This window comes from Mustela lutreola, chromosome 10 (assembly GCF_030435805.1).
Source record: "Mustela lutreola isolate mMusLut2 chromosome 10, mMusLut2.pri, whole genome shotgun sequence".
In the NCBI taxonomy this organism is placed as follows: domain Eukaryota; kingdom Metazoa; phylum Chordata; class Mammalia; order Carnivora; family Mustelidae; genus Mustela; species Mustela lutreola.
In genome coordinates, this window is record NC_081299.1 from 101089984 (window position 1) to 101115802 (window position 25819).

General features: G+C 38.5%; 1 protein-coding gene across 1 annotated transcript in view; it reads right to left on the bottom strand.

The window, feature by feature from the left end:
- SPAG17 (sperm associated antigen 17) overlaps positions 1-25819 on the bottom strand; it is a 224885-nt gene that overhangs the window by 42830 nt on the left and 156236 nt on the right. The window contains exons 30-37 of the mRNA XM_059137012.1: positions 24510-24654; positions 22786-22940; positions 8570-8758; positions 6699-6844; positions 6261-6391; positions 4066-4193; positions 1888-2070; positions 536-649 (exon numbers count right to left, since the gene is read on the bottom strand). Of these exons, the coding sequence (XP_058992995.1) occupies positions 536-649; positions 1888-2070; positions 4066-4193; positions 6261-6391; positions 6699-6844; positions 8570-8758; positions 22786-22940; positions 24510-24654 (1191 nt within the window). The remainder of the gene's footprint in view (positions 1-535; positions 650-1887; positions 2071-4065; positions 4194-6260; positions 6392-6698; positions 6845-8569; positions 8759-22785; positions 22941-24509; positions 24655-25819) is intronic.

Consider the following 25819-nt stretch of genomic DNA (forward strand, 5'->3'; position numbering starts at 1 on the left):
GGGAAGCAGGCTCCCTGCTGAGCAGAGAGCCTGTTGTAGGGCTCGATCCCAGGACCCTGGGATCATGACCTGAGCCGAAGGCAGAGGCTTTAACCCTCTGAGCCACCCAGGCACCCCATGAATTAGATTTTTAATGCCAATACAACATTTATTAGATTTTTTTTAGCCATCCCTTTCACTTAACAATTTTTTCAAAGTGCAAATCATTTTAAGTTGTCAAAATTCCTTTTTCTTCCTTCTTCCTATGTCATTCATTAACCAATTCGTTCAACATTTTGATGAACATCAGTTTCTTGAAAGACAATATAAACTTTTATTTAAGAGCCTTCAAAATTATGAATTAAGAAAGAGCCTAAATAGCATTTGGAAAATTCAGTACATGAGGAATCAGATTTCCCCAGAAATAAGAAATTATAAGGACAGAGCAAATGGTCCACGGAAGTGGCAGAAACAGCTTTAGTTGTAATATTTGTCTTGACGCACCTAATACTGAAACAACACTAGAAATATTGGTACAAAAATCTTTCTTTCTCACCATAACTAGCTTGAGGAGATCTGCAGCATTGCCTCTCTCCTCCTCGGTTCTGGAATCTTTAACAGTCATTTCCTGCAGCTTGTCTTCTTTCTTTAGAATATGGTTTATATAATCCTAAATCAGCAGAATAAAATAAATCAATAAAAAATAGAAATAAGGTAGAAAGAGACACCAAAATAGTCAACATCAACTTGAAATACTACAAAAAGAGTAAGAATATGTAAGTTTGCAGTGCTCAACAAACCAGTTACTGGTTGAGCTATCTGGAAAACCTTTTCCTTAATTGTATTAATTAGCAAAGACCTGCAAAGTCCAAAGACAAAACTTTGAGGGCCACAAGATATTAGAACTCCATGAAGACTTCAGAGAGGCCCGGCTTCTAACTCTATGCTCCAGTGTACTCATCAATAAAATGTACAGATTTGGGTTAGATGGTTTCTAGAGTCCTCTCCAGGGATAGTCTTTATAATTCTATGAATTAGAGTCTAGTCTTTGCCCATGGCTTTGCTTTATTACAGTTGAATCTTTGTCCATGCATTTGCTTCCAAGAGAAATATGTTTTATTTTTTCCATAAGTACCTATTTTCTCTTTCTTTCTTTCTTTTTTTCTTTCTTTCTTTTTAAAGATTTTATTTATTTATTTGACAGAGAGAGACACAATGAGAGAGGGAACACGAGAGGGAACACAAGCAGGGGGAGTGGGAGAGGGAAAAGCAGGCTTCCCGCTGAGCAGGGATCCTGATGCAGGGCTCGATGTGGGGCTCAATCCCAGGATCCTGGGATCATGACCTGAGCCAAAGGCAGATGCTTAATGACTGAGCGACCCAGGAGCCCATAAGTACTTGTGTTCATAAATAAATGGTCCCTTGCTCTATATAACCATGAGCAAAACACATATGATCTCACTCTGAGACAGTTAACAAAGTAGAAAGTGAGATGTTACAGATGTAGTTTATACAACTGACTATATATTTACAAATTCTTAGACCATTTCCAAAAACCAACAGTACTTTTCTTCCACAGACAAGTATCAGATTAATAAACAGCTCTACCTTTTTCCAGAGGTCATTAAACCAGTTTCCCATACAATAAGAAAGCAGACAGACCCTATATGGCAATCACATGTAGAACTTACTTATCTTTTCAATGTCTCAGGGCCTCAATACTTCCTATACCTTATGGGAACCATTATTTTCTACCTCTTAACCTCCTACCCTCTGGAAAATTGACATTCATGTGTTGCATTAGATAAATACTGGGAGAATTACATAATTTCAGGTTCCTCAGGAAACCAAGAGGAATAATTGCCCTGTTACTGATACTTCTTGGTCAAGTTACCTGACTTCCATTACCTTAAGGGAAATCTGCAACTTCAATTTCACCTCATCCTTTATGACCTCGTGCTGGATGAACTGGCGCATCTGTAGCACCTTGGGACTCTTGAGTATAGGGGCTGGGGCACTTACTAGTTGTTTGGACCCAACGTCAAGGCCCTTCCAAATGTGAGTGCCAAATGGAGGTCCAGGAGTTTTTTTCTGTTAACAAAACAAAGCAAAACAACCAACCAAAAAAAAAAAAAAAGTCTTAATATTAATTTTTTAATTTATTTGTTTTTACTGAGCCCTTATTTATGTAGATACTATGCTAAGAACCACTTGTTAGGGAACACAATAGTAAAAAAGCAAAAAATCCCTGCTCCCCCAAAGTTTCTCGAATATAAGGAAAATTGGTAGCAGAACTGGGCAAGCTTTCCTTTTTATATATGTTATCAGGAATCTGGATATTTTAAAATCCTGCAGCACTATGTCCCACTGGATAGCCTTTAGGGGAGTAGTAAGCAATGTGGTATCATGGAAATATAGCTTAGCTTATACTTAATGTATGTGGGTATTGCTTACTACCCACAAGCAGCCTAAGACATTTGGAATAACTTCCTGTTTTCATGTTCATTTTGACCTAGGGAGATTGAGAGAGCAATCATCCCATAGATTTGGGTAGTTTTTGAGCTCACTCTAGATTAAGCATGCCCCCAGAGTCTCCTGGGCACAATGTCTACTGGGCACGAATGTCTACCTCAGAGCAAATTCACATCTTTATGTTATTCTTATAATTATTTTCAGGGGTAGTGTGCTTGGATGCCCTATGTCTGGTAGAGTCTCTGATGTGTTTCTTTGTATGCTGCTATTCAGTGTCTGATGCCTGGTCAGGTCAGTGATAACCATTTATAGGTTCACCTGGGCAGAGCCACTGCTACTGGGCAGAGAAGGTTAGAGCTATAGGAATATAGCTATAGGAATATAGAAATATATATGAGTGTCCTTCATTAATCTTAGATGTGGCGTGTTACTGGTCATGAAGCACTACTTTCAGCTTGGATATAGCCTTAGTGAGCCATTTGGTGTGGCCTTTTTATTTTTCAGGAAATAGAGAGCCAATGTGACTTGTCCCAAATCCCACATTAATAATTGGAAGACTCAGAACTCCAATCAGATCATCTTCATTCACCATATTGGTTACAGTCAATTAAAATATAGGACTAAGAGGTCTTCATCATCTTTTTAAAAAATTTATTTATTTATTTATTTGAGAGAGGGGGAGAGAGAGAGAGAGCAAGCATGAGATAGGGGAGGGGCAGAGGGAGAGGAAGAAGCAGGCTTTGCACTGAGCAGGACCCTGGGATCATTACCTGAGCCAAAACCAGACTCTTAACTGACTGAGTCACCCAGGTGCCCCAAGGTCTTGGTTATCTTAAGTGCTCATTATCTGCGCCCTTGCTCTTATCAGATTGTTTGGGGAAGGAAAATTCATTATACATCAGAAACATTATCCTCCCCACCTATCACTAGTATGTCTCTCTGATCATTTTATCAATGTGCTCCTTGATTTAATAATTTAACATCTGACAATATGTTGAATATGTTACACAAATTGCCTGCAAAATGAAATGTCAAATCTTGCACGATGCAGGACCTCATGTTTCTTGCTCAAGATGTTTTCTTCCAGTCTTTAAAAAGACTTTAGGTGGGGCTTCTCTAATCTGACATAATTACAGCATTTACTTTCTAACACTGTAGTTGCAAATCCTTTGTAAAATCCTTCACGTTATTCTTACATGCTTCAGTCTGTGCATTAGTAAATTAGGGGATAAAGTGAGTGTGAAAGATCTAAATTGTGTGTTAAAACTAACAGATAAGGAATGAGAGAAGGAAATATTTCTGTATTGCCCAATATCAATAATTCCATGATAGGAAAGGTAGAACATGCATTACTCAGAGTGGATATTTTCATACTATAGGAAGATGGATGAGCCTGCAATGCAGACTAAAAGAAATAAAACTGAGATTTAGCTAGACGGGTATATTTCTCTAAAATCTACAAATGTTAGAATCTTCAAATACAAATCTCCTGAGCCCAATAACAATTTTCAAAAGAATGAAAATATGTCACTGTATGAGAGAAGACCCAAGACTCCAAAAATTGATGGATGGATATACAAGTGTAGTGACTTTCCAGAAGAAAAAAAATTATACCTCAACGGAGGGGAATGTCTCCCATGACCTTGACTGGAGATTAGGAGGAACAATTGTATCTAATTCTTTCTTCATTAGCCATGGTGATGCTTCATGAAAAGGGCGAAGGACAGTGATGCTCAGGGTACCTGGGTCAAAGAGAGTTATCAGAGGATCATGTCTCTGTCAAATAGATTCTGAGAAATTCAGTAGGTTTTCACAAAGTTCAACAAATACTTTTTAAAAAAGATTTATTTGAGAGAGAGAGTGTGCAAGTGGGAGGAGGGGCAGAGAGGATCTCCAGCAGACTCCCCACTGAGTGTGGAGCCCCATACAGGGCTCTAGCTCATGACCCATGAGATCATGACATGAGAAGAAACCAAGAGTCTGACACTTAACAGTTGACTGAGCTAACCAGGCACCCTTGATAAACACTTTTTGATAAGCAAGACACAGTGATTGTACTTAAGAACCTTATGATCTAAACAAGAAAATTGAGGCTTTTAGCTACTGTAACACTTAGAGATTGGGTTTAGATCACCTGGAATTATTAACTGATACCTTATTATCCTTCAAAAACCACATCCAAGTCTGGTTGGTTCACTTGAGCTCATCCACTGACCTACGTTGGATAATTTGTCTCTGAGAAATCCTGTTCTGGGCTATAGAAACAACCAGCGTTTCTACCCAGATCTACTCTGTGAATGAATCCCTCTGGCAGTCAGAGAGACTGATCACGTTAGGCCATGATTTAAACATTTCTTTGACTTCCCACTGCATGTGGAATAAAACCAAGTCCTCAGTATTTTCTCATCCTGCCTCAACTCTATTGAGGAACTCCATTCCTCCTTCTATGCTTTAGCTACTTTGGCCTTTTCCTCCTTGTTTTCCGTGGCTTTTTGCTTTCTGCTTTGTATTGTCTCTTCCAAGAAAGCTCTCCCTCCTGTTTTAATCAATAGCTATTTATCCACCAGTTCTTAACTCCAGTGTCTTCAGGGAAGATTTCTAGATTACATTAGGTTCCTGCTCTCACAGAAACATATTCCTTTCCTTCAAAGACTTTATCCTAATGACAATCATATAATCACAGTTATCATATGTTATATAATCAATGCCTATGTCTCTTATTAAACTCTAAGCTCTATGAAGGCAGTATCCACGCTGCTTTAGCTCACTACTCGATTCCTTTTGCTCACTTTTCAACTCTATTTGCCAGTGTGTTTGGCACATTGTAGATTATCCAGCAGATGCTAGTTAAATAAATAACAAAGCCATTTGCAATAAACGCTCATATAGTTCTACACATGCACTGCACCAGTCAGAACTCTTCACTCTCCACATTCACAGATGTAAATGTACACTGACACACTGAAAGATATACTAAGTGTGCAGAGATGCAGGTATATTCATAAATAAGTGTATAACTATATCCCACCAACCAGAGAAGAGATTAAAATGGACCATACATAAACCTAGACATAAAACATTGGTTTCATACACAAATGACATCCAAGTTTATGTTTGAATATACATATGATATACACTGATAATTCTTTCTTTTTTTTTTTTAAGATTTTTAGAAGTAATATCTACACCCAGTGTTGGGCTTAAATTCACAATCCAAAGACCAAGAGTTGTGTGCTCCACCAACTGAGCCAGCCAGGTGTCCCTCTGGTGACTCTTTCTTAATGTATTATGTGTCTCTAATCTTTAACCACACACTGATTTCTTTAAAATTGATGAGAATAATATAAATACACAATGAATATAACTTATCCTATATTTTAGGTTGGCTTTCTAAGTCACACATCAAATATATATATTTTTATTATATTAAATTCATCAAAGCAATACCTTCAAAATGACAAAAAAAAGTGAACTTACAAGTAATATCTCACTTTTCTTTCTTTCCCTACTGAATACAAAAGGAACATATAAATAGAATCATAGCTATATACCTAATATATCTAAAGACAGATTCAAATTTGCTTACAGGTAGAAGAGGGACTCATACACTGTTTACATAGGTTGATGCTCAGATAAAACTTGGAATGAACATAATTAACTGTAGATACAGGTTGACACTGCCAAGTGGCAAGTAGTGTTGAAGAGTGAGCAAAAGGAAGAAAGTAGAGTTGACACAGGGGTGTACTGGATGAATAGGCTGGGAGCTGGTAAGGGGGCACAACAACTTCCAGACATTCTGGGTTTCTTACCTGGCTGTTCCTGGACTGGCTCCTGGAGAACGACAGTAGATGATTCTCCATATGCCAAGGATAGATATTCTTCTATGTCACTGTCACGAAGAAGTTCCACTCCTGATCCATCAGCATAAATGACAAAAAACCTATTTGAAACAATAAAATCAAAACACGTGAAATATTAGTTCAAGTGCTGCTTACACTTGGAATTTAAAATAAAAATCAGGGGTGCTTGGGTGACTCAGTGGGTTAAGCATCTGCTTTCAGTTCAGGTCATGACCTCAGCGTCCTGGGATAGAGCCCCGACCCGAGGGCTCCCTGCTGAATGGGGAGTCTGCTCCTCCCTCTCCCTCTGCCTCCTCCCTGCTTGTGCTCTCTCTATCTCACTCTCAAATAAGAAAATAAAATCTTTTAAAAAAAATAGAAGTCATAGTATTATTTTTATCATATTACCTGGGCACGTGTTCACCATAGATTAGGAGATGATTCTTATGAAGGTGAGTAGATGATAAATTATCATAGCCTTCTGCTTTTTCACTTAAATCCTCCTCCACGTTGTTTTTGGGTGCCATAGTTGATATGCTACCATCAGCCATAACCTAAGGACCAAAGTATATAGACAACTAAAAGAAAAGAAATGGCGTGAAGCTTATGTTTCCCATTTGAGAAAGTATGTCATCTTTTGGTAGATTCGGAGAATCAGGGATATTTATTTCCAAGGTAATATGCACTAAGTACAGTTGGCATTAATGAAAGTGAAAACCCAGTGGCACATCTCTACTCACAAACCAGACCTAGACTGTGACTGCAAACTGGAAGACAGACTGGAATATACCCAGAGGAAGGTGACAAGGATGGCAGGGGACTTAGAATATTCTCTTTTGAGCATTAGGTCAAGGAACTAGGGATTGAAACATTGAGGGAAGACTCCTTATGTAATAGCTGTCTTGAAATATTAGGGAAGTAATAGTGTGGAGAAGTTTATGTTCTGTGATTGCAAGTGCAGAATCAGGATTCATGGTACTAAATCTTTAATAACAGCATCAGATTTAATAGCTGCATGAAATGTAGTATCAGCATGAGAAGAAATGTTCTAGCCATTACTACTATTTAGATATGGCATGGGTCTCTCCAGGAGGGAGTGTGGTTCAGGCTCAAAGACCACTGACGCGAACACCCAAGAAGAGCATTAATGCCTAGAAGAATGCTTGGTCTGAATGTCCCATGTGTTTAAACCTGAAGGGTTTAGGGCTTTAGCATTCAATTTCAGTTCACTATAAATGGAAACTTGTTAGTAGCCTGAACTCATGCTGGGAAGAGTCACATTTATTGAACACCAAAAAACCAAGCAGGATCAGGGCTAATTTGCATACCAAACCAAAGTTAGGGGCTCTGTGTTATGGTTCCAAACCTGAAAAATAAGTTCACCACTTATTACCTGATACACAAATTCTACTGTTGGATGAGGAGTGAAAACAAGGAGAAATACCTAGAGCAGGGGTTGGCAAACCATTTTATGTCAAGGGCCTGGGAATAAATATTTTAGGATTTGTAGGCCACACAGTTTCTGTTGCAACTGCTCATCATACCATTGTGTGCAAAAGCAGGCAAAGAGAAATGAGCATGGCTGTGTTCCAATAAAACTGTATCATGACATCGAGATTTGAATTTCCTGTAATTTTTATGTGTCATGAAATATTCTTCTCCTTTTGAGTTTTTCCAACCATTTAAAAATATAAAAGCGATTTTTAGCTCATGGGCCTACATAAAGAGGTGGCCATGGTTTGCCAGCGTTTGGCCTGGATGTAAGAAAACAGTTGTGGTGTTGAAGGGCAGAGAAATGGAAGATAGAGTTCTACCATGCAGCAGCTAAACAGTGCTCCCGCCTCCCCATCTTCAACCCTACTAGAACCCACACCAATTAATATTTCTCACCATTGATTCTCTGCCTAGTCAAGCAAAACTGTTCTCGCTTTAACCTAGATACAGACTAGTCTTATATCATTTTTTTTGGTTTGATATTATTTTTAAATGTTTAGTAATGTTTTTTCCCCTTCCATTCTAATTCTTTATTTGGCTTTAACATTTCTACCATCCCAACTGTTTGGCTTTCTATCTCCTTGGAAGTATACTTGAGAAGCAAAGATTGTTGACATTCATTATTGCTTATGCAAAGTACTGACGATAAGTGGGTAACTAATCCCAAAGCAGCTATGGTGTAAAGCTTCATGGAAGCTCTCTGGGGTGAAATATCTACCAAAAAAAAAAAAAAAAAAAAAAAAGAGAAATCCAGCCCCTTTCTCCATATTAATGATGCCCTTTACCTGAAAGGTATTTCCCTCAGGATCCAGGACCTCACAGATAACCTCTGATGTGTGCTTCATGATGTACCTGCTAGCTCTTAACTGCTCACGTTTTTGGAAAGGATGGTATATATCACTGCTTAATTCATGGCAATATATAGCTGAGCAATCCCTATCAATGTGGAGGCAGCCTGTGTTTGGAGGTAACACCTGGAAGGGTAACAGAAAGAGAGAAATTGTTTAAAATGTCTTGTTCAACGTAAGGGATTCGGAAAATTGTTTTTAGGAAAAAAATTAGACAAAGAACCCAGCCATAAACTATTTTTTTTTCCAGGAAACATTATCCAAGAGAGGACATTAGCTTTGGGAAGGGCTCCCTAATAAAGAGGCAAAATTAATAATTAGAGTGCAATTCCTTTCATGTCCTCACTCATAATTTATCTACTCACTTTATTTTTTTATTATTATTTAAAGATTTTTATTTATTTATTTGACAGAGAGAGATCACAAGTAGGCAGAGAGACAGGCAGAGAGAGAGGAGGAAGCAGGCTCCCTGCTGAGCAGAGAGCCCGATGTGGGACTCGATCCCAGGACCCTGAGATCATGACCTGAGCCGAAGGCAGCAGCTTAACCCACTGAGCCACCCAGGCGCCCCTATCTACTCACTTTAATATCTTTTCCAAGTAATTGTCTTGTGCTTTATGTCAGATATTTAATATAAAATAATAAAATATATTTTAATTGAAGTGAACACAGTAGCCGCAATTAAAAATGTTTGGAATCCTTCATGTTCTTGGGCGAAAAGTATCTCAAACAGTCAGAAGCTATGGGACAAATGCTTTTAAGAACTCTTACTTGTCCCCATTCCTCTGGTGCCTGACACAGTCCTTAAGTATTAACTTTCATGTAATGACTTCTGGTTCAGATAGATTCATTTTTTGAGACATAATTCACATACCATAAAGTGCACATTCAGTGGATTTTCCTATGTTCAAAAACATGTGCAAATGTTATTGCTCATTTCAGAACACTTTCATCATCCCCAAAAGAAACGAGCTCATGATGCCATGAGCTGTCACTCTGCCTCACTCCTGCCCCTAGCTTCTGGCAATCCGTGATCACATATCTCTATGGATTTGAATATTCTAGACATTTCATACAGATGGAAGCACACCATACAAGGCCTTTTGTGTCTGGATTCTTTCATTTAGTATAATATTTTCAAGATTCATCCATGTTGTAGTATGTATCAATACTTCATTCTTTTTCATGGGTGCATAATATTCCATTGTATAGCTATATCAGATTGTTTCTTTGTGAGTTGATGGACATATGTGTTATTTTCACAATCTTTTTTTTAAAATTTATTTTCAGCATAACAGTACTCATTATTTTTGCACCAAACCCAGTGCTCCATGCAATCCGTGCCCTCTGTAATACCCACCACCTGGTACCCCAACCTCCCACCTCCCCGCCACTTCAAACCCCTCAGATTGTTTTTCACAGTCCATAGTCTCTCATGGTTCACCTCCCCTTCCAATTTCCCCCAACTCCCTTCTCCTCTCTAACTCCCCATGTCCTCCATGCTATTTGTTATGCTGCACAAATAAGTGAAACCATACGAAAATTGACTCTCTCTGCTTGACTTATTTCACTCAGCATAATCTCTTCCAGTCCTGTCCTTGTTGCTACAAAAGTTGGGTATTCATCCTTTCTGATGGAGGCATAATACTCCATAGTGTATATGGACCACATCTTCCTTATCCATTTGTCCGTTGAAGGGCATCTTGGTTCTTTCCACAGTTTGGCAGACCGTGGCCATTGCTGCTATAAACATTGGGGTACAGATGGCCCTTCTTTTCACGACATCTGTATCTTTGGGGTAAATACCCAGGAGTGCAATGGCAGGGTCATAAGGAAGTTCTATTTTTAATTTCTTGAGGAATCTCTACACTGTTCTCCAAAGAGGCTGCACCAACTTGCATTCCCACCAACAGTGTAAAAGGGTTCCCTTTTTTCCACATCAGCTCCAACACAGGTTGTTTCCTGTCTTGCTAATTTTGGCAATTCTAACTGGTGTAAGGTGATATCTCAATGTGGTTTTAATTTGAATCTCCCTGAGGGCTAGTGATGATGAACATTTTTTCATGTGTCTGATAGCCATTTGTATGTCTTCATTGGAGAAGTGTCTGTTCATATCTTCTGCCCATTTTTCTATATGACTGTCTGTTTTATGTGTGTTGAGTTTGAGGAGTTCTTTATAGATCCTGGATATCGACCTTTTGTTTGTACTGTCATTTGCAAATATCTTCTCCTATTCCGTGGGTTGCCTCTTTGTTTTGTTGACTGTTTCCTTTGCTGTGCAGAAGCTTTTGATTTTGATGAAGTCCCAAAAGTTTATTTTCACTTTTGTTTCCTTTGCCTTTGGAGACATATCTTGAAAGAAGTTGCTGTGGCCGATATCAGAGAGATTACTGCCTATGTTCTCCTCTAGGATTCTGATGGATTCCTGTCTCACGTTGAGGTCTTTTATCCATTTTGAGTTTATCTTTGTGTACGGTGTAAGAGAATGGTCGAGATTCATTCGTCTACATATAGCTTCCCAGTTTTCCCAGCACCATTTATTGAAGAGACTGTCTTTTTTCCACTGTATATTTTTTCCTGTTTTGTCGAAGATTATTTGCCCATAGAGTTGAGGGTCCATATCTGGGCTCTCTACTCTGTTCCACTGGTCTATGTGTCTGTCTTTATGCCAGTACCATGCTGTCTTGGTGATCACAGCTTTGTAGTAAAGCTTGAAATCAGGTAGCGTGAGGCCCCCAGTTTTATTTTTGTTTTTCAACATTTCCTTATCGATTCGGGGTCTTTTCTGATTCCATACAAATTTTTGGATTATTTGCTCTAGCTCTTTGAAGAATACTGGTGGAATTTTGATCGGAATGGCATTAAAAGTATAGATTGCTCTAGGCAGTACAGACATTTTAACAATGTTTATTCTTCCGATCCAAGAGCATGGAATGGTCTTCCATCTTTTTGTGTCTTCTTCAATTTCTTTCATGAGTGTTCTGTAGTTCCTCGAGACAGATCCTTTACCTATTTGGTTAGGTTTATTCCCAGGTATCTTAGGGTTCTTGGTGCTATAGTAAATGGAATCGATTCTCTAATTTCCCTTTCTGTATTTTCATTGTTAGTGTACAAGAAAGCCACTGATTTTTATACATTGACTTTGTATCCTGCCACATTGCTGAATTGCTGTATGAGTTCTAGCAGTTTGGGGGTGGAGTCTTTTGGGTTTTCCATATAAAGAATCATGTCGGGACGCCTGGGTGGCTCAGTTGGTTAAGCAGCTGCCTTCGGCTCAGGTCATGATCCCAGCATCCTGGGATCGAGTCCCACATCGGGCTCCTTGCTCGGCAGGGAGCCTGCTTCTCCCTCTTCCTCTGCCTGCCATTCTGTCTGCCTGTGCTCCTTCTCTCTCCCTCTCTCTTACAAATAAATAAAAAAATCTTAAAAAAAAAAAAAGAATCATGTCATCTGCAAGAGAGAGAGTTTGACTTCTTCATTGCCAATTTGGATCCCTTTTATTTCTCTTTGTTGTCTGATTGCTGTTGCTAGGACTTCTAATACTATGTTGAAGAAGAGTTGTGAGAGTGGGCATCCTTGTCACGTTCCTGATCTCAAAGGGAAGGCTGCAAGCTTTTTCCCATTGAGGATGATATTTGCTGTGGGTCTTTCATAGATAGATTTGAAGTTCAGGAATGTTCCCTTTATCCCTATACTTTGAAGCGTTTTAATCAGGAATGGATGCTCGATTTTGTCAAATGCTTTTTCTGCATCGATTGAGAGGACCATGTGGTTCTTCTCTCTTCTCATATTAATTTGTTCTATCACACTGATTGATTTGCGAATGTGGAACCATCCTTGTAGCCCAGGAATGAATCCCACCTGGTCATGGTGGATAATCTTTTGAATGTGCTGTTGGATCCTGTTGGCTAGGATCTTGTTGAGAATCTTAGCATCCATATTCATCAGTGATATTGGTCTGAAATTCTCCTTTTTGGTAGGGTCTTTGCCTGGTTTGGGGATCAGGGTAATGCTGGCTTCATAGAAAGAGTCTGGAAGTTTTCCTTCTGCTTCAATTTTCTGAAACAGCTTCAGGAGTATAGGTGTTATTTCTTCTTTGAAATTTTGGTAGGATTCCCCAGGGAATCTGTCAGGTCCTGGGCTCTTGTTTTTTGGGAGGTTTTTGATCACTGTTTCAATCTCGTTACTAGATATCGGTCTATTCAGGTTGTCAATTTCTTCCTGGTTCAATTTTGGGAGTTTATAGTTTTCCAGGAATGCATCCATTTCATCTAGGTTGCTTAGCTTATTGGCATATAACTGTTGATAATAACTTCTGATGATTGTTTCTACTTCCTTGGTGTTAGTTGTGATCTCTCCCTTTTCATTCATAATTTTATGAATTTGGGCTTTCTCTCTTTTCTTTTGGATTAGTGTGGCCAGTGGTTTATCGATCTTATTGATTCTTTAAAAAAAAAAAAAAACAGCTTCTAGTTTCATTGATACGTTCTACGGTATCTCTGGTTTCTACCTCATTGATCTCAGCTCTAATCTTGATTATCTCCCTTCTTATGTGTGGAGTTGGTTTGATTTGTTGTTGAGTCTCCAGTTCTTTAAGGTGTAGAGACAGCTGTTGTGTTCTGGATTTTTCAATTTTTTTGAGAGAGGCTTGGATGGCTCTGTATTTCCCCCTTAGGACCACCTTTGCTGTATCCCATAGGTTTTGGACCAAGTGTCTTCATTCTCATTGGTTTCCATGAATTGTTTCAGTTCTTCTTTGATCTCCTGGTTGATCCAAGCATTCTTAAGCAAGGTGGTCTTTAGCTTCCAGGTGTTTGAGTTCCTTCGGAACTTTTCCTTGTGATTGAGCTCCAGTTTCAAAGCGTTGTGATCTGAGAATATGCAAGGAATAATCTCAGTCTTTTGGTATTGGTTGAGTCCTAATTTGTGACCCAGTATGTGGTCTATTCTGGAGAAGGTTCCGTGTGCACTTGAGAAGAATGAGTATTCTGTTGTTTCAGGGTGGAATGTTCTGTATATATCTATGAGGTCCATCTGGTCCAGTGTGTCATTCAATGCTCTTGTTTCTTTATTGATTTTCTGCTTCGATGTTCTGTTTATTTCTGAGAGGCGTGTTAAGATCTCCTACTATTAATGTATTCATATCAATATGACTCTTTATCTTGATGAACAGTTTTCTTATATAATTGGCTGCTCCCATATTGGGGGCATAGATATTTACAATTGTTAGATCATCTTGGTGGATAGTCTCTTTAAGAATGATGTAGTGTCCTTCTGTATCTCTGACTACAGTCTTTAGTTTAAAATTTAATTTATCTGATATGAGAATCGCTACCCTAGCCTTCTTTTGAGGCCCATTGGCATGAAAGATGCTTCTCCATCCCTTTACTTTCAGTCTGGGTGTATCTTTAGGTTCAAAATGGGTCTCTTGTAGACAACATATGGATGGGTCCTGTCGTTTTATCCAATCTGCAACCCTGTGCCATTTTATGGGCGCATTTAGGCCATTCACATTGAGAGTGATTATTGATAGATACATTTTTATTGACATCGTGTTACCTTTGAAGTCTTTCTTTCTGTAGATTGTCTCTATATTTCTGTTCAATGCTATTCTTAGGATTTTTCCTCTTTTATAGAACCCCCCTTTAATATTTCCTGCAGTGTTGGCTTGGTGGTTGCATAGTCTTTTAAGCCTTGCTGGTCTTGGAAACTCTTTCTCTCTCCATCCATTTTGAATGTCAGTCTCGCCAAGTATTCTTGACTGCATGTTCTTTTCATTTAATGCCCTGAATATGTCTTGCCAGCCCTTTCTGGCTTGCCAGTTCTCTGTGGACAGGTCTGACGTCATTCTGATGGGCTTTCCTCTGTAAGTAAGGAGCCTCTTTGTCCTAGCGGCTTTCAAGAGATTATGCCTACAATTATGATTCCTCAATTTGACTATCAGGTGCCTTGATTTTTTTTGGAATCTATAATCTTGGGTGGAGACCGTTCGATATCTAGTTGATATCTAGTTCAATATCTAGTACATGAATGCTGGTTCCATTTGCAAGATTGGGAAAATTTTCATGAAGAACTTGTTCCACTATATCTTTTAGACTTCTTTCTTTCTCCTCCCCTTCAGGGATTCCAATAATTCTGACGTTGGAACGTTTCATGGCATCATTTATTTCCCTGATTCTGTTTTCACAATCTTGTTATTATTACCAATGTTATCAACATCTGTATACAAATTTTGGGGTGGATGTATAAATTAATTTCCCTTGGACATCTACTTAGCTGTGGAATTGCTGGGTCATATGATAACTATTTTTAACTTTTTGAGGAACTGCCAAACTGTCTTCCAAAGCAATTGCTGCATTATACATTCCTATCAGTAATGTATGAGGGTTCCAATTTCTCCACATCCTTACTAACACTTATTACTCTCTGTCTTTTTCATTCTAGTCATTTTAGTGGGTGGGAAGTAGTATCTCATAGTTTAATTTGCAATTCCCTAATAATTAATGATGCTGAACATCTTGTTATGTGCTTATTTGTCACTTATATAACTTCTTTGGGGAAATGTTTGTTCAAATCCTTGCCATTTAAAAATTGCATTATTAGTCTTCATTGTTGAGTTGTAGTCCTTCTTTATATATTCTGGATACTAGACTATTATTATTTGTATGATTTACAAATAATATCTTCCATTCTGTTTGTTGTCTTTTCACTTTCTGTGTGGTATCCTTTAGAGTACAAACTTCTCATTTTGTTTGTGCTTTTTCTGTCATCTAAGAAACTGCTGCCAGATTCAAGGACATGAAGATTTGCACTATCTTCTAAGTTTTCTTCTAAGAAGTTTGTTGTTTGAGCTTTTAAAACTAAGTCCTTGGTGCTTTTTGAGTTCATTTCTGTGTATAGTGTGAGGTACAGGTCAACTTTATTAACCAGTTGTTGAAAGACTATTCTTTTCCCCCGTTGAATTAGCGTGGCATGCTTATAAAGAATTTATTGACCACAAATTGATAATAAATGACTACTTAGCTCTATTCTAATGGTCTATATGCCTGTCTTTATTCTAGTAGCACACTGTCTTAATTACTGTAGCTTTGTAGTAAAGTTTTGAAACCAGGAAGTGTGAGTCATCTAACTTTGTTCTTTGAGATTGTTTTGGCTATTTGGAGTTTTTCCAATTTACATAAGAATTTTGGTATCAGCCTGTCAATTTTTGCAAAACAGGTGGCTGGGATGTTAATAAAGAATGTAAGGAGTACTGCCATCTTAATAATGTTAACTTTTCCATAAACTTAATATGTGATGTTTTCTGTTTATTAGGTCTTTAATTTCTTTCAGTGATATTTTGTAATTTTCAGTGTATAAGTCTTACTAAACTTATTTCTAATTATTTTATTCCTTTTTTAATCCACATCACCTATTTCACCCATACCCCACTCATCTCTCTTCTAGTAATCATCAGTTCGTTCTCTATGGTTAGGAATCTGTTTCTTGTCTTATCACTCTCTTTTTTTCCTTTCTGCATTGGTTTTGTCTCTTAAATTCCACATATGAGGGGCGCCTGGGTGGGCTCAGTGGGTTAAAGCCTCTGCCTTCGACTCGGGTCATGATCCAAGGGTCCTGGGATTGAGCCCCGCTTTGGGCTCTCTGCTTGACAGGGGGCCTGCTTTCTCCTCTCTCTCTGCCTGCCTCTCTGTCTACTTGTGATCTCTATATGCCAAATAAATAAAAATCTTAAAAAAATATTCCACATATGAATGAAATCCTATGGTATTTGTCTTTTTCTGATTTATTTCACTTAGCATTATAATTATACTCTCCAGATCCATCCATGTTGCTGCAGATGGCAAGATTTCCTTCTTTTTTGTGGATATATAATGTTCCATTATATATGTAATGGAATATATATATGGATATGGATAAAGAAGATGGAATATATATATTCATCTATCAATGGACACTTGAGCTGTTTCCGTAATTTGACTACTATAAATAATGCTCTATAAACATAGGGGTGCATATATCCTTCCAAATTAGTGGTTTTCTATTCTTTGGGTAAATACCCAGTAGTGTCATTAATAGATCATAAGATAGTTCTATTTTTAACTTTTTGAGAAAGCTCCATACTGTTTTCCACAGTGGCTTCACCAGTTAGAATTTCCACCAACAGTGCAAAGGGTTCCTTTTTCTTTGCATCCTTGCCAACACTTTTTGCTTCTTGTATTGCTGATTTTAGCCATTCTGACAAGTGTGAGGTGGTATATCATTGTAGTTTTGATTTGTATTTCTCTGATTACTAGTAATGTTGAACACCTTTTCTTGTCTGTATATCTTCTTTGGAAAAATGTCTGTTCATGTCTTCTGCCCATTTTTAAACTGGATCATTTATTTTGTGTGTGTGTTGTGTAAATTCTTTATATATTTTGGATACTAACTCTTTATCAGATATATCATTTCCAAATATCTTCTCTCATTCAATAGGTTTTCCTTTAGTTTTTTTGTCTATTGTTTTCTTCACTGTGCAGAAGGAATTTTGATGTTGTCCTAACAGTTTATTTTTGCTTTTGTTTCCCTTGCTCCATAAAACATATCTAAAAAAATATAGCTACAACCAGTGCCAGAGAAATTACTACCTATGCCCTCTTCTAGAATTTTTATGGTTTCAGGTCTCATATTTAGGTCTTTAAGCCATTTTAAGTTTATTTTTGTGTATAATATAAGAAAGTGGTTGAGTTTCATTCTTTTGCATGTAGTTGTATAGTTTTCCCAACACCATTTGTTGAAGAGAAGTGTTTTATTCCTTTTGATGCTACTTTAAACATAATTGTTTTCTTAATCTCAATTTTGGATTGATTTTTGTTAATGTAGAAAAATATAATTGAGTTTTATATATTGATCTTATATCTTGCAAACTTGCTGAACTTTTTTATTAGTTCTAATTGTGTGTGTGTGTGTGTGTGTGTGTGTGTGTGTGTGTGTGTGTATACATTGTGTTTTGGTAGATTGCATTTCTTAGGATTTTCTAGATATGCTTTTATATCATCTGTAAAAAGAGAGATAGTTTTACATTTTTCCTTTCCAATCTGCTTGCACATTATTTATTCTTATTGTCTGATATCCCTGGTTAGAACCTTCAGTACAATGCTGAGTTGGAAGGATGAGAGCTAACTTTCATGTGCTGTGCCTGATTTTAGACAGAAAGCTTTTAGCTTTTTAACAAATAGCAATAAGAATGCTATTTGTTAGCTGTGGTTTTTTTTTTTTTTGTTGTTGTTGTTGTTTGTTTGTTTTGTAGATGCCCTATATGAGGTTGAAGAAGTTTCCTTCTGTTCCTAGTGCACTGAGTTTGTTTGTTTGTTTGTTTGTTTGTTTTTAATCGTGAAAGGGTGCTGAATTCTGTCAAATGCTTTTTCTGAGTCTTAGGTAGATGATCATGTGGTTTTAGTCTTTTATTTTTTCATATGATATATTATATTGATTGATTTTTGCATCTTGAACCAACCTTGAATTCTTGGGATAAATCCCACTTGGTGACAATGTATAATTCTTTTTACATGTTTCTGAATTCTGTTGGCTAGCACCTTCTTGAGGATTTTTTTTTTAATTTTTAATTTTTTATAAACATATATTTTTATCCCCAGGGGTACAGGTCTGTGAATCACCAGGTTTACACACTTCACAGCACTCACCAAATCACATACCCTCCCCAATGTCCATAATCCCACCCCCTTCTCCCAAACCCCCTCCCCCCGGCAACCCTCAGTTTGTTTTGTGAGATTAAGAGTCACTTATGGTTTGTCTCCCTCCCAATCCCATCTTGTTTCATTTATTCTTCTTCTACCCACTTAAGCCTCCATGTTGTATCACCACTTCCTCATATCAGGGAGATCATATGATAGTTGTCTTTCTCTGCTTGACTTATTTCGCTAAGCATGATACGCTCTAGTTCCATCCATGTTGTCGCGAATGGCAAGATTTCATTTCTTTTGATGGCTGCATAGTATTCCATTGTGTATATATACCACATCTTCTTGATCCATTCATCTGTTGATGGACATCTAGGTTCTTTCCATAGTTTGGCTATTGTGGACATTGCTGCTATAAACATTCGGGTGCATGTGCCCCTTTGGATCACTACATTTGTATCTTTAGGGTAAATACCCAATAGTGCAATTGCTGGGTCATAGGGCAGTTCTATTTTCAATATTTTGAGGAACCTCCATGCTGTTTTCCAGAGTGGCTGCACCAGCTTGCATTCCCACCAACAGTGTAGGAGGGTTCCCCTTTCTCCGCATCCTCGCCAGCATCTGTCATTTCCTGACTTGTTGATTTTAGCCATTCTGACTGGTGTGAGGTGATATCTCATTGTGGTTTTGATTTGCATTTCCCTGATGCCGAGTGATATGGAGCACTTTTTCATGTGTCTGTTCGCCATCTGGATGTCTTCTTTGCAGAAATGTCTGTTCATGTCCTCTGCCCATTTCTTGATTGGATTATTTGTTCTTTGGGTGTTGAGTTTGCTAAGTTCTTTATAGATTCTGGACACTAGTCCTTTATCTGATATGTCGTTTGCAAATATCTTCTCCCATTCTGTCAGTTGTCTTTTGATTTTGTTAACTGTTTCCTTTGCTGTGCAAAAGCTTTTGATCTTGATGAAATCCCAGTAGTTCATTTTTTCCCTTGCTTCCCTTGCCTTTTGCGTTGTTCCTAGGAAGATGTTGCTGCGGCAGAGGTCGAAGAGGTTGCTGCCCGTGTTCTCCTCAAGGATTTTGATGGATTCCTTTCGTACATTGAGGTCCTTCATCCATTTTGAGTCTATTTTTGTGTGTGGTGTAAGGGAATGGTCCAATTTCATTTTTCTGCATGTGGCTGTCCAATTTTCCCAGCACCATTTATTGAAAAGGCTGTCTTTTTTCCATTGGACATTCTTTCCTGCTTTGTCGAGGATTTTTAATCTATCTTCATTAAAGATACTGGTCTGGAGTGTTCTTGTGATGACTTTGTCTGGTTTTGTTATCAGGGTAATACTGACCTGACAGAATTAGTTGGGAAGTGTTCCCTCTTCTATATATTGGAAAAGTTTGTGAAAATTCTTCAGTATTAATTCCTCCATAAATGTTTGGTAGAATTTACCAGTGAGGCTATCTGGCCCTGGGCTTTTCTGTGTGCTAAGCTTTAAAATGACCAATTCAATCTTTTACTTCTTATAGGTCTATTCTGAGCTTTTAGTTCTTCTTGACTCAGATTTGGAAGTTTGTACCTTTCCAGAAATTTATCTATTTCACCTACGGTATCTAATCTGTTGACATTCATTGTATTTCCTTATAATTCTCTTCATTTCTGTAAGATTTGTAAAAATGTTTTATCTTTCAATCTTAATTCTAATAATTTGGGTCTCCCCCCTTTTTTCTCGCTCTCTGTCCCTCAAAGTTTGTTAATTTTGTTGATCTTTTCAAAGAAACAACTTCTGGTTTTGTTGACTCTCTCTATGGTTTTCTATTCTGTCTTTTATTTATTTCTATTATAATCTATTATTTACTTCTTTATATTTGCTTCGATTTTAGTTTGCCAAAAAGTTGATTTGAACAATATTTTCAGTTTTCTAGTTGTCTTTATGTAGTAGTGTATTTTCGGGAGTCCTTACTCCATCACTTTGGAAGTGTCTCATACTGACTATCCACCATTGCCTAGGCCCAGAAAACCCTGGGCCTAGGGTCTTGGATCTTGGCTAATTCTGAGACTTCTCTGTGGTTCCAGGTACATTTTACAGTAGGTAATGTGTTTGGTTAAATTTGCAACTTTCCTGGGCTCAAAAAGTCATCATCATAATGGACCCAAACTGTCAGATTTGACTCTATAACTTATTGAAAGTTGCTCTGGACAGAAAAAGATGTCCTATAACATCCACTGTTAACACATATACCATAGACCAGGTGAAGCAGAAATACTGAAATGACAAAAGTAAACCTGATAAACAGGATGTGCCTTTCTTTCTAGGATGTTAACCGGGAGAAACATCTATGCTGAAGCCTAGAGACTCAACGTGGCAAATACAGATCTACATTTTCTGCTAGTGGTTGTTTTTGATTAACCCGATAGCAGTTAGATGATAGAATTCTCATGATTTTACATTCTCATATTTTACATTCACAGTTCAAAGTTTCCAATAAAATTTGCCTCTTCCAACTGATTTCATATACTGAGTAGAGGATATAACCACATTCCATTATTATAAGGTGTTTGTGTATGGTATTGCTAACTAAGACGAGGACTCTTGAAGTCCTTCTTCAAAGCATTCTTATAATGGTTATTACATTTCTGTATCTTCCCCAAAGGAACGACTAGGGCTGGATCATAGTGGTATAAAAGAACAGTCTGACTACTCTCTTTCAGAAGCTTGTTCAAGCATATATACACACACACATACATATACTGTCACCAGAAAGACAATAGGTCTTCTGATCTAGGGAAATTGGTTTCATTCCTAGAATGAGGGACAGAGGAAGGTTTCCCCTGGGGGATAACAGACCCATTATTTGTCAACTTGTCTTCCTGAAACCCTCTAGCTGGGTGGATGGTCCCACCCCTATTTGTGCATATTATAGTCATAGAGGATAACAACTGTTATACATGCCTCCTATTTGATGTCTTGGTTAATCATTTTAGTGCTGCTAAGGTACAATGGTGGACTATACCAAGCTTAGCCTCCTTTATTATTATTATTATTATTATTATTATTATTATATTGTCTAAAATCCTGCCTCCTTCATTATATTGCCCATTGTTCTCATGCTGGTGAGCGATGAGTGATGAGCAACTAACAGGGGGTGGGCAGAGGATTTTTTTGAATGCCATCTTTCAGTGCTATACAACTGCAGAACTATAATAGGTATTGGTAAATTTATTTGGAGGTTTTTTTTTTTTTTTTCCATTTGGGAACTTAGGTCTGTGTGTTTCTCAGCCAAGAATGGTCAACCTTCCAATCCATTCTTGGGCTGTGTTTTGGGAGAGTCGGCAAACCTGGAAAGAACAAATGGCTACACAATAATGGTGGATACTGAATGTCGGTAAGTTGGATCTCTTTTCTGTTTATGTCTCTTTCTCCAGTGGCAACTGTCATTGGTTCTAAAATCCCATTGCCCTCATAGCTGTAACCATTTGAGTTTGGTACTATGATAAAAACAAGGCAAAAACTGGCCTCATCACAGAATCTTAAGGGATTCTCATGACATCTGGCAGCACACATGGTACCAGAATATGGATGCTGCCAATCTGCTGAAGAAAATGGACCTTCTGAGTATTGAAGAAGGATTGCACCCCTTAGCCAACTGCCACATACCACAATGATGTCTCACCTTCAGCACCTGCCTTGCCCCATGACAATCTACACTGGAAGAAGAGGGAGTAGGGTATCATCATTTGGAGAGATGGGAGGCATAAACCAATTTTAGCAGCTTTCACAGTAACGTTTGACACTGAGGCCTTAGTCAGTCATCTTCTGGTTTTGTGCTCTCAGTATTCTCTGACATTGTATGTGACATCCTGGCACTTGTGTCTCTTCTCCGGCAAGTGGAAAGATGAGGGCAAATCCTTCTAAGGCTTCCAAGAGACTGCAGGCTGACACTAGGTGGTTGTGATTAATAGGAAAAGGTAGGAAGGTACAAGAGTTGCTAAGAGCTCTCCTCACTGAGTCTTCAAGAACATAGCTTTGCAAGCTATTCTCCTAGGACCCACAGATCATATGTGCCCTCCCATCCTATGGGGACTCTAGGTAAAGTGGCAATGGACTGGAGATGGGAAGAATGGGAGAGTGTGAGTAAGGATAGAGGTGGTAGGAGGTGAAGCTGCTCAGGTAGGCACAGGACAGATCACATGAGTGCTTCTAACAGCGCCTGCCACCTACCACATAAAAGATCCCCAACAAATATAAAACCTTGATCTGAAAATACCAAAGCATTGTAAGACAAGCAGGACAGTGGTTTTCTGCAATGGGTTGTAAAAAGAAGATGAAAAATAAAAGGAGACTGAGAAGTGTGTTCTAAGCACATGAGACAAAGGGAACAACAGCTGTGTGTGGCAGGAATATTCACCAGAGGAGTGAGTTTTCTTATTCAAATGGACACTTCTCTTTGGCACTCTTCATTTCTCCCTAGACCCACCTGGTATGTTCCCTGTGGCTTTGCAATAATAGACGTCCCATCCCCAAAGGTGGCAGAGCAGCTACTGTCCTCGCAGTTGGTGATGATAGTGGCATAGTGTGAGTTTTCTATCCGCATGCACTTCACCTGCCTGGTGACAGTTTGAGGACTCTCAGCTGCAAGCAAATGCAAGGTAAGCAGATCTCACAGGATGCACACATTGGGAAACACGCCTGCCTGCTGAGTTTGCTCCTGTCTCCTGGCCACCTGGGCTAGAAGCTGAGACCATGTGCTGAAAACTTACTTCACAGGGCTGGTATATGGCCTCCTCACTGTCAATGCAGAGGAATTCTTCCAGGATAACTCTTGCTTCTTTAATGTGCTGTTTTGTTCTTATTATTTTTATTTTGTGTAATTGAAAACACCCAGAAAAGCATAAAAAACAATTTAACTATTATATACTCGTCAATCAAAATTTACACTTCTTAATATTTGGCCATATCTGTTTCAATATTCTTAATATGTATATAAGAGAAAAATTTCAGGTAAGCTGAGGTTCACTTTTCTCCTTATCCCTGGGTTTATCTCCTTCTCTTGAAGTCTACTTTTATCTTTTCTATAAATATATGTATCAAAATCATATATAATCTTATGTGGTTTTAAATATGCATACATTGTGTAACACTGTATGTATCATTCTACACCTACATTTTCTACTTGACATTGCTTTGAGACCTTCAGCCATTGTGATATGTAGTTGTGTAGGCATATGTGTGCGTGTGTGTACTTCATTCCTTTTAAGTACTATATAGTATTCTTTTGTAAGAATATACTGCATTTTATTTTTCTATTCTGCTGTTGGTGGACATTTATTTCCCAGCATTTTGATATCATATTCGGTACTGCAAGGGGCACCCTGAACCTGTTTCCTTGTACAAATGAGTAAGAGTGTTGTTAAGAGTGTTTTTCTACATTTACCCAGAAGTGGAGTTAGTGCATCGTATCATATGCCCATTTCAAAGTTACAGATATTTTAAAATTGCCCTCTCCAGTGGTTCTTTTAATCCTCACTCTAACAAGTGGGATACGAAGGTTGTTCTTTTCCACTGGCTTGCCAGTTTTGTTGCACTTAATTTGGCAAGGAAGCATTTAATGCATTAAGCAAATAAGCCCTGGAATTAAAGGAAAGGGAGTCAGGGAATAATTTTCCATTAAAAATCTTGTTTAAATTTAGGTTAGGAAAGGCGTTATGCTTTTAGAGTCTCTGCCCAGGTTCCTGTTAATTAGCACCTGCAGCTTTGTTCTTCTCTCACGCTGTCTGTGATAATGAGAGGCATGTTCAGAATGGAAGAAGGGCCTTATGGAGATGACCTTTATGCAAATCAGATTCCATAAGGATCAACAGAAAAAGGTCTGCCCAAGTTAATGCCCCAGGCAAGAGTCGTGATTATTAACTTTTAGTTGCCACCAATCCAGCCTATATTTTAGCAGTGAAAATGGAAAAAGTTACTATTACTATCCATCAGCCAACCAGAGTTATCACTCCCACAACCGTTGAGGATTAAAAAAAAAAAAAAAAGTAGCAAAATAGCCATAGAGCCCCTGCTCTAGACTGCACGTGTGTTCTTTGGTTGGCAGAGTTCTTCAAAAAATTATTTTTCTTATGTGTGGGTTAAAAAAGAGTAGTGAGCTTTGTACTCATCTTATTCTAAAGACAGATATTGTCCCATGCTTGGAAAACTTACTTATTTTATTATCTTCTGGAGGAGTAATATGATCTTCATAAACTTGATAAAAGGTTGTAATTCGGGTACCATCAGCATGATCCACTATCCGAGTACCATCTTTTCTTTCCACAATGACCACTCTGTCTTCTCGAGTTGTCATGACCTGAACATACAAAGGCAGAGCATGATCATTTGGTCAGATGGTTAATCCCAAGTCCCTTTATTTTTATACCTCATTGAATACCATCAAAATCCTGGTTATCCATTTGTAAGCTTAAGTTTGATCTCCTCTATTTGGTCAAAGCTTTGCAACAATCCTGGAAGGCAGGTAATGCTATCCCCATGTTGTAGATGAGGGAATGTATGCTTAGAGAAGTTAAGGAATTTGCTCACTGTCACTCAGCAAACACCAGGGCTGGTGTTGCACTGAGGCCGTTGGCCTTGAAAACTGATGCTCCTTCCACTGTTGTACATTGAAAAAAGTTAACATCAGGACTGGCCTAGCCCCGGTCTGTCTGGGAAAATGACCCTAGGTCCTGCCTCCTTGAAAATTGCAGGTTTAAAGTGAGCATGGCGCATGGGGGCTCCCTGGCCTGCTATGCCAATCTCAGTCTAATGCCATCAGAACAGAATGTGAAGATTGGTGGGGAACAGAGGCTGTGGTTTCTCTGTGTCAAGCTGATCCACACACCAACGGGCTCTTGTCTGCTGCTGTTGGTCGTGCCCCAGGTGGGCTCGAAGGGTAAAAGAAGCTGCAGCTGTGGTCATTGCTGGGCCCCCCAGCTGAATGAGGGTGCCACATTGATCTTGCTGCATTTGCTGCCTTTTGTCCTTCCCTAAAGCAGAGCAAATGCAGATGCAGATTAAAGCCTGGTTGTTCTGTTAGCTTGATTGTCCACGGTAACCTGTAATCTTTTCTATTCCAGTGGAAAGGATTATTGTGGAGGATGGATAGAAGGTCTGAGAAGGAAAATAGCTGTTATCATCCAAGGCAGGAAGCTGAAGAATGGTTACCTGGTCAACACCGTATGTCCCAGGTCTGTTCCAACGTGGAGCGCTACCAGACTTGGGACAGTGGGGCAGAGCATACCAGCTCCTGAGCCCCTGCCAGTTGGCTGAGGCTTTGTCGGTCTGTGCCACAGCTCAGCTTCTCCCTCTGCCGATTTATGTTTCCATCCCCTTCCTTGCATAGGTGCTGTCCAGCTGGCAATAACAGTATATTGCAAACTATGTAGCACATGTTTCAATCATCAAGTATTTTCTAACTTGTACTGTCTTAACTGTAAGGGACACAGTATTTCAATGAAGAGTCCAGATGGATATGAGAG